Raw genomic sequence first — 10106 nt, 5'->3', positions numbered from 1 at the left:
AAGGACTTTCATTCTTTTCTTTTTTTTTAAACATAAACAATTTTACTATAATTTCTTTTTCTTTTTTGTTTTTAATTATATCAGGTATGTGGCCTCTTTTTCTCTTTTTTTTTTTGCAATTACGCTACAAAATTATTTATATAAAGAAAATATAGTTAGAGAAAATAGAATTAAACTCAATCTTAAAATAAAAAAAATGTAGTTGGAGAATGTAGAGAGAATCAAAAGAAATAAAAAAACAGAATTAAAAATAAATAAATAAATAAAAAATAAAAAATTCGTTTGCACTTGTAGAAAAACTGTACCAGAAGAATTAGAGAGAAAATAGAAAGAGAGATTAAAAAAAAAAAAAAAAAAAGAGAACGAAATATAGAAACGGAGAAAAGAGACACGAAGATATATATATATATATATATATATATATATATATATTCTCTCTCTCTCTCTCTCTATATATATATATATAGAGAGAGAGAGAGAGAGAGAGAGAAATATAGAAGAATCAGAGAGAAATCGAAATTTCATCCCACAAGTGGGGTTTTTTTTGAAAATTTACATAATTAATTTAATCTCAAAGGAAAGGATTAGCTAAGCCACTCGTTTTTTAGTGGCTTAGCTAACCCTGTGTGTATGAAATTAGTAGTCCCATGGGAATAGACTATTTTCAAGAATAGAGTGTTACCAAACAAAGGACTAGCTATACCTAGTATTAGCTAGTCCAATCCAAGAGTCTATTCCGCAAACCAAACGGGGCCTTATTCTATTAGGTTGATTTGGTAATACCTATTCCACCATAGTTATAAAAAATAAATTAATTAAAAAATAAAAAATAAAAAATGATGGTCATGTCAAATCAATCTAGTAAGATAGGGGTGAAATACGAGTGTAGTATGCAAAAAAAAAAAAAAAAAAAAGTAATGTTATATATTATATTTGTATCCCATAATGCTAGTGTGGTACTCCCAATCAACACTCGAATTTATATTTTTTATTTTTTAATAAGGAATGTTCTAAAGGTTGGTTAATACTGCCACATAATTATCGTTGAATAGTTGTAGGATAAAAATGTGGTTTCTTGCATCACTCTAAAAAATAAAAAAATTAATGATTGGTTGGAATTATCACATTAGTATTGTAAGATAATTGTGAGGGAAAAATATAATTTATAATATTATTTTTTTACTTTAAATGGGGAATCTATTTTACTGTCAAAAATGTGTTTATTGCATTTGACATTTTGACAGGGTACTTACTTAAAATTTTAAAATATTGTTATAACATATTTACTACATGAAAATATTTACACCTTTATATCTTAAAAAATCTGAAATGGTAGAGAGGATCTTATCCATATCCTTTTTCAAGCTTTCGATAACAAATCAAAGTCAAGATAGTTTACCAGAACTCCAGTCCTTTAAAACTGTTTTTTGCCCTTCTGTCTTGGTAGGGGGAGGAATAGGATGGTCTGCCACGAATTTAGAAGCCTTGATTGGCCAATGAAAATTTAGTTTCAACTTTTCAACGGTCCAATTTGACCGCCCAGCTCAATGATAACAGACAATTAGTTGCCTCCCACAAATCAAACCACCTAAATCTAAGTTTTTTGTTTTTTTTTTTTGTTGTTTTTTTATTATTATTATTATTGTATAAAATGTATAACCATCTTCCATTCCATGTATGTTTGATAATAATGTTGAGAAAAAATGTGTTTTAGTTAAGAAAAAAAAAAAAAAAAAAGAAGAAAAAGAAGAAGAAGGTTTTTAAAACCGTTTTCAAAGGAGATTTCTCGCTACAAATGGGATTCGATTCCATTTTGATTATTGGTACGCTATAAACGAGTAATATTATATACTATATTGATGTGACAGTTTCAACCATTTTAGTTTTTTTTTTTTTTTTTTTAAAAAAAAAAAGGTTTTTAAAACCGTTTTCAAATGAGATTTCTCGGGGATTCAATTCCATTTTGATTATTAGTACGCTATAAACGAGTAATATTACATACTATATTGATGTGGCAGTTTCAACCAATTGTTAATTTTATTTTATTTTTTATTTATAATTTTTTTTTTAGGGTTAGTTGAAATTGCTACGCTGTTAATACGATGAAAGCGTTTAGGCTAAAAAAGAATGAAATTAGGTTTAGAATTGAAACTAGGTTGAACAGATCACCTAAATCCCAAACAACTAACAAAGAGTTGCATCATTTATGGTGGTATAGTGGACTTTGAGAAGCTAAGTAGAGGGCATAGGGAAGAAAAGAAAGATAGGTTATCTAAATGCAACAAATTAATCACAATTAGTACGTAAGTAGACAGTAACATATAACAGGAATTAACACAATGATGATAATGCTAATAAAATAATCTAATTGGTCTCCCTAGATTGTCTTAGAATATTCTCCCTCATTTTAGCAAAAGGATTTGGTTTCCTCTTGAGACATTAGCATCCAATTTCCAAGTCTTCTGATGGCTGCCAAGTTTGCGTCCAAGACTTGTCAGTTGTCTTTTTGTATGATTAAGGATGCCCATATTTAATATACATATAGACGACTGCCCACAAGAGCCCACTTTTTGTTGACCAACTCATTCAATACCTTTCTTTCTTTCTTTTTTTTCTTTTTTTTTTTTTAATTATTTAAAAATTTCTTTTAATTTGTGAATTAAATAACTCATTGAATTACAACCCATATAATATAATAAACCATCCATATTTTCTCCTCTCCAACCAACCATTAAATGGACCCTTTCAATGACACCTTATTCAACATATTAAAACAAAAAAACAAAAACAAAAACAAAAAAATATATATATTTTTTTTGGTAAGAAACTCTCACTCAACATCAAAAGAGATTACAAACATAAGGGAAAAAGAAAAATACAAGCTTTACCAGCATAATCCGATCTAGACAGACTTTCACCTTAAAGCACTAGAAGAAAAAAGTAACTTGTGAATGCAGTTGATGAACGCCGTGGCACACTTGGATGGATAAAACCATCAGAGGTAATAAAACCCCCTTAAAACACCACAAGCTTTCAAAAAAAATTGTGTAGATTAAGATTCGTAACAATGGAAAAGAGAGATCTTATTCAAAGATATTTAAACATATTTTCACATCACGATTTTTTATAGGAAGAATAATGTTATATACTACAATTTTTTTTTTTTTTGACATAACAATTCTTTTTTTAATGCTAACATAACGAGGTTTAATAGTAATTGAATTATTTTTTTGAACGATAGTTGATCTAAGAGATACTGCACCATGTGTTGTGTATAGTATTTCTCTTATAATAATGTTGGTAGCCAAATAATGTTACCTAATTTTCTACTTTCATAATATGTGTTTTTCATGTGATTATAAATACGTGATAATTTTATAAAACATGCTAAACCAATCTAAATTAGAAGAAAACTTGGTTCAATTCAATAATCTATAAATAAGGAATTATTAAATATTAACTGTTCAACAAAAAGAATCAAATAAGATATAGGATGTAATTTGTACATGGCAGGAATATTATATTTCACGAGTACCATCGATTGATGATGACAATCATATTATATTATTTGTTCTGAAACTATAAACAAATATCTACCGTATTTGCTCGGCACGTGTATAAAAATATCTTATCTATGATTACCAATGTCGATAATTAATCAATATAAAACATTAATGAAACTCAAAAATAAATTATAAAATGACATGACAGTAAAAATTATTTTTATTTTTTATAAGTAATAATATAATAATTGATTTGATTTTTACTATCATCTTGATACAGCTACATTGCACATTATATATATATATATATATATATATATATATAATCCAAAGAATATGGGGGGTGATGGGTTTTTTTTGGGTATGAAAATGAGAAAAGACTTTATAATATGAGATAAGATTCCAATTATTCAAAGGGTTGGAGATGGGACATTTTGAGAGGCCCCCTCTGAGATGCTGTGGGGGTGGTGGGTTTGTTTTCCAACACATAAACCAAAGAAAAAAAAGAAAAAAACAAAACAAAAAGAAAAAAAAAAGAAAAAAAAAGCAACAAACCATCCCATAATTAAAGGTAAAGGTTGAAACATACACATAAGTCTTGTTCTTTCTTTACATTCTCTCCCTCTCTCTCTCTCTCTCTCTCTCTCTTTCTCTGCCTCTTGTTTACCACAATCATCACCGAATTCTAGGGTTTTCGTTTCCTGGTATGGATCTCTAGCATTGTTCCTGGATTGGGTTGGGGAATTCACAGCTTGGTTCTTGTTTCATGGGCTTGCCATAAATCCTTGACCCCTTTTTTGTAGCATTTCCAATTCATTTATGGAGGTAAAGCCAATATCTTCTTCAATGAAATTCAATCAAAATTTTGTCTTTCTGTTTCGAAAATATCAATTTGTTTTCATGAATTTATATCTTTTATGTGGAAGATGCATATCCCCCATCTGGGTTTCATTCTGTATTCATTTATATATGTGTGTGTATACTTTAGCCATGTTTCTTTCTATGTAAAATTCTATATGTACTAGAGAGTTTTGACAGAAAAAGTAAAATTTTCGGCGTGAAAGATCCTCATCTTTATTCTGGTATTTAGATGAAACCCAAAATAGCTACCAACCTATTTTTCTGCTGGTTGGTACAAAGAATTTTACAGCTAATCCTGTACTTGTTAATATAGGAAACAAAAGTTAACGTTCTAAAATGTCTGCCTGCATTTCTGATTCAGCAAGTATATTTTTTGACGTGATACTTAATTTGAATTCAACAGCAACTGTTGAAGATAACTAGAGTTAGTTGGATACAGAAAGCAGAACACAAATAAATTCTAGTACTGTGCCCGATGGATGTAATTATTGAGAATCTAATGTGAAGCATCATGGAAAAAATTAATCACATGGAATAACTGAAAGAAGTATGAAATATTGTTCTCCCTCTAGGAATAAATGATTTATGCAGAAGCATATAATATAAGATGGATTACTTTCAAAGCTAGTTAGCTTTCTAGCCAAATGTAACAACTTTTAGTTAGCTTTGTTGATCTGTTAGTAGATCCAGAATATTTATATGTATGAGGGTGTTATCAATTGCAATAACTGGTAATGTTTACATCTTGAATATTGATTACCCTTTCTCTAGGGTGTTAAATTTGCTGCATTTCTTGAATGACATACTCAAGAGGATTAAATTTGAAGGGTTTTATGTTTGATAGGTTCCGGAGATGGAGGACGCAAAGCCTGAAACTCATATGACATCAGCTGAAACTCATATGACATCAGCTGAAACTCATTTGACATCAGCTGAAACTCATTTGACATCAGCTGCAGCCTTTGTAGAAGGGGGAATACAACCAGCCTGTGATGATGCTTGTAGCATATGCCTTGAGGATTTTTCCGAAAGTGATCCATCAACGGTAATACATTTCTCTTTTGAAACTTATGCATTATTTTAATCTGCTAATATTTTAGAAACGAATGTTTGATTTTATCCTATCCTTTGCATTGCAGGTGACTACTTGCAAACATGAATTTCACCTTCAATGCATCCTGGAATGGTATAATTTGTGTTATTTTCAATTTTTGAGTTTGTTGTGTGACTTTCTGTTTTGACATAATTCATTCTCTCCTACCTTTGTTGTTATATATTTTCTAACTTTTGATAATTATTTTGTATTTGTGTTACTGTGTATGTTTTTAAATACTTACATTTGTTTAAAAAATCAGGGGAATAAATTTTGTTTGATCTACTTTTCCCCCCTTTTTCCATGATAAATGGATGGTGCCTATTGATTCAACTGGTAAAATTAGATTTAGATAGTTTAAAGCCAACTTTCTACTTAATTAAAAAAGAAAAAAGAAAAACTAGGTTAACTAGTTGGTAAAGAGAGTTGTAGCCTTTTTGTTTGTGGGAAAAAAGTGGTACTTGAAACACCTATGACGGACAGAGTTTTGCTTTATGCATTTTCTTTTTATCCAAATGATGCCTACATGGGCTCAAGAAAAAAAATGACAACATGGGTGAGATTACTTAATTTTTTTTTTTTTCTTTTTTCATATGATGCGTCTTATTTTGGTTTGGCATCTCTCTCTCTCTCTCTCTCTCTCTCTCTCTCTCGCTCACTCTGGTTGAGCAAGGATGTGGTGGGTTGGCATTTACAAAGACCACCAAGCATTTTCTTTGACAGATCAGTTTTTGATGAGTAAGAGGTTAAGCACCAAAAAGCCGATAAACCATTTTCCCTACAATCAGCCTACGGAAAAGTTGAACATGTTATTACCTTTTTCATATCTAATTAAGATGCTAGTTATATTTGCATTATACACAAAAAAGACTAGTCAAAGTTACAATTAGAGGTCCCTAGAATCACACATAAAACCCAATTCCAGCTAGTATACAACCAATGTGAGACTTCTATATGCATTTTTTACCCATCCTCCCTCCTAATTGGTGCATATTTGTGATAATCCGAGGTATCATAACATTTGTCCCATATTGTTTGTTCTATTTTAATTTGGGATGTTCTTAAATATTGCCCATTTTGAAAAGTCAATGGTCATGATTCTAATAATCCTTTGAACTTACCCTTTATTTGAAAACTCAACGCCTAATTTTCATTTGCTTTATTTGAATTTTAATTAAGTACAGTAGTTCTAGAAACGGGTGATTTTTATTTCAATGGCAATGCATTAAAGGATGTCCTCTTGAAAACTTGGATCTCCTAAGGTGGACATACAATTTGGGACGAGTAATTTCTTTCTCATCATTTTCTTCCTTATTAGAACTTATCATTTATTCACTAAATGCTGTCATACTGTGAGAAAAGTGACATCATCTATGCAGCGCACTGTACTAATTGACCAAAGACCGTGGTTGATAAGAGGCAAATTTCGTAATGTATGTTATTACTGATAAAGGAATGAAAAACTTGAAGTTTAACATTAGATTTTAATTTTAGGTGCCAGAGAAGCTCACAGTGTCCAATGTGTTGGCAGGCTATTGGCCTGAAGGATCCAACCAGGTGCATTTTGGTTCTTTTAGTTTTTGATATTTACTTACAACATTTCTTGTAATTATTTTCATGGTTTCAATCTTATGTGCATATTGTGGCAGTCAAGAATTGCTTGAGGCAGTGGAACGTGAGAGGAGGATTAGGGTTACTCCACCAAGAAATGCTACTATATTTCATCATCCTACCCTTGGTGATTTTGAATTGCAGCATGTCCGTTTTCTATCATTAGTTAGAATTTTGTTTTATTTCAATAGAGAAACTACATTTACACACCACCACCCCCCCCCCCCTCTTCTCTCTCTCTCTCTCTCTCTCTCTCTAACTACCAACAAATTTGCAATGTTCCCCTTAATGTTTCAATTTTTGCAATGTACCCCCAATCTACCACTGAAGTTGCAATGTCCCGTTTTGCGACCCAAAATGACAAAAATACTCCTAATAAAGATAAAGAAAAAAAAATAATAAAAAAGGAAAATTCAGGAAAAACTTGTTTTTTGTTTTTTTGTTTTTAATTTTTTTTTTCTTTCTGAATCTTTTATCAGGGTTATTTTTTGTTATTTTGGGCACGAAGGGAGGACATTGCAGCCCCAATGGTAGATTGGGGGAACATTGCAGAAATTGAAAGAGTTGGGGGATATTGTAAATTTGTTGGTAGTTAGAGGGGTAAATATACTTTCCCCTATTTCATTTGTTATGAAAACACCTTACAATGCATCCATTGGGTTATTTTTGTGTTTGAATTGTAATGCAGTTACCAGTAGGTGCTAATGGTGCTGAACTTGAAGAACGTATCATCCAGCACTTGGCTGCTGCTGCTGCAATGGGAAGGGCCCACCATATTGGAAGGAGGGAAGGTCAGAGGATTCGATCATCTGCCCATGGTCGTCCACACTTTTTGGTATTCTCCACTCATCCTAGCGAGCCTCCTGGTCCAGTTTCTGACTCCGGAGGAGACAATGAACCGGTTGCAATCAGTATAGCTAATCCATCTACCCCGCTTGCATCCGGTGGAGATGAACTATCACAGCAGGTCTCACATATTCCTTCTGCCCCTACTGATCAAGTTTCGTCCCCAGCATCTGGATCTACTTTCCTGCCAACAAATCGTCAAGGAATTTCCTTTAATAATCGGTAATCAAGATTGTCTTGTATCCGTCAATAATTGTCGTGACTTTTTTTTTTGTATTCAGTATCTTCTACGCAGTTGTATGCGTAGTGTATATATTTCTTTACCAGTGTATTTTCATCTGTTTGTAGGAGCCCTGCTAGTCATTCCTCACCACAAAATCAAGATAGGGCAGGACCATCAGATTTTCAGTCATTTTCAGAGTCTCTGAAATCTAGACTTAACGCCATGTCAATGAAGTATAATATCTGAAATGAATTCTCATTTTTTGGTAACCTGTATCATATGGACAAATTTAATTACTTCATTCCTCTGCTCATTTACCATGAACACTTGTTGTACTTGTACCTTAGGTACAAAGAGTCCTTATCAAAGAGTACAAGAGGGTGGAAGGAGAGGCTTTTCTCTCGTAATACTTCCATGCCGGATGTTGTCCCTGAAGTTCGGAGAGAAGTGAATGCAGGAATTGCCAGTGTATCTCGTATGATGGAGCGCCTTGAAACCAGAGAAAATAGTAGAGACAGTGAAGCCTCGGTAGCAAATCATCTGGATGATTCCCCTGTTACGGAGCAGAGCATACAGAACATTGCAGAGACTCGTGGAGAAAACCCTTTGAATGACAGCAAACAACCAATTTCTTGTGCTGCAAGTTCTGCTTCAAGCTAAGTTGTTGAACATTGTTTCAGCAAGTGCTGCACCTATCCTCAGCTTTTCATATTTGTAGGTGAGTAATGATGTTGGTGCTGATTTTTTCAGCTTTAAATTCATTCGTCGAGTTATGGGAATCCACTTATTAAGCCAACTGCTTCACACTACCAAAACCAGCATATGTTTTTGCCATTACTATTTCCTAGTAGAGGGCATACTGTAGTTCAGACTCAAGTTCTGCCTGCCTGCATTATCTAAATCTGTGTGTAAATCTGCCAAAAGTGCATAACTTATGAAAACAAAATATTATGTAGCCGGTCAACCTTGTTGTTCTTAAAATACCATGAGAGCAAAAGTAATAGAAATGTCATTGACACAGTTGTTACAGGGACTTAAAACTATTTTGGATTGAGTTCTGCAAGCCTTGGATTATTTCTGTTTTATTTAGCGTATTTTTTACTATTTCATCTTTTGATCCGAGTTTAGCTTGAATTTTCAGGTTAAAACTTTTTTCTCCAGACATGACATGCTGAGGACAGGATGCTTTGCAATATCATGGTGATTGTGATTTGAATCCAAATAAAGCAGAGGAAGTCTGAGAAAAAAGAGTTGCCATCTGGACAGACTTGTAAATGTGTATTTGTATGTGAATTTGTTTATATATATGTAAGTGTATGATGTGGGGATCTGTATTAGCTGTCTGGATGGTAGGGTAGGTTTTGGCACTCTATTTATACTGAATATTAATATTCCTGATGGAATATGTGTGTCAAGTCTAATGAACTCACAGCCTTTTTAACTGCATTCTTAAATGGTTTACTTTTCCTGCTTTTAGATCTGACCGACATTGTAGGCCTTGTGAAGGCTCATTCAGCATGCAGGAGGGCCATGTCTGTGGGATCTGATGGGTAGTTTAGTAGGAAGCTTGTGACATTGTAGGACTCGTGAAAGGCTCATTGGGCATGGGGGAGGGCCATGCCCTTGGGATCTGTTGGGTAGAGTCTAGTAGGAAGCTTGGCTAGGAATGCATATTGTGACTTTACCAAGTGGCACTCAACATCAGGGAAGAACTTGAAAGAAGTCGAATTGAGATTTCTAGCAATTTAGACAGCAATTATGTGAGAGTTTGTATGTGACAGACCTATCTATCTAAATAAGTTTTGGGTTCGGGATCTCATGAACTCTCATAATTGCTGTTCAAATTGTGTAATTGCAATCGGAACGATTTAAAGGGACAAGAATTCTTAAAATTAGGTTGCTTGAAATTTAATTACACGAACGAGGATCTCTTGAAATTAAGTTGTTTGAATTTCAATGAAATTTGGAG

General features: G+C 32.8%; 1 protein-coding gene across 1 annotated transcript; it reads left to right on the top strand.

The window, feature by feature from the left end:
- The first annotated feature begins 4098 nt into the window (after positions 1–4098).
- Positions 4099–9583, top strand: LOC132191879 (E3 ubiquitin-protein ligase RHF2A). The gene is made up of 9 exons (XM_059606998.2): positions 4099–4328; positions 5209–5409; positions 5504–5550; positions 6952–7014; positions 7107–7215; positions 7757–8136; positions 8263–8370; positions 8485–8855; positions 9279–9583. Exons 1-8 carry the CDS (start codon positions 4323–4325, stop codon positions 8795–8797), a joined length of 1227 nt encoding a protein of 408 aa, XP_059462981.2. The 5' UTR covers positions 4099–4322; the 3' UTR covers positions 8798–8855; positions 9279–9583.
- Positions 9584–10106: the final 523 nt, after the last annotated feature.

Source organism: Corylus avellana, chromosome 10, assembly GCF_965113065.1.
Source record: "Corylus avellana chromosome 10, dhCorAvel1.hap1.2, whole genome shotgun sequence".
Lineage (NCBI taxonomy): Eukaryota > Viridiplantae > Streptophyta > Magnoliopsida > Fagales > Betulaceae > Corylus > Corylus avellana.
This window is presented reverse-complemented; position numbering and strand designations above follow the sequence as displayed.

Coding starts and splice junctions, on each gene's coding strand:
- LOC132191879 (XM_059606998.2), top strand. Junction 5,551..6,951: donor CTTCAATGCATCCTGGAATG/GTATAATTTGTG, acceptor TTTTAATTTTAG/GTGCCAGAGAAGCTCACAGT. Junction 8,371..8,484: donor CTTAACGCCATGTCAATGAA/GTATAATATCTG, acceptor CTTGTACCTTAG/GTACAAAGAGTCCTTATCAA.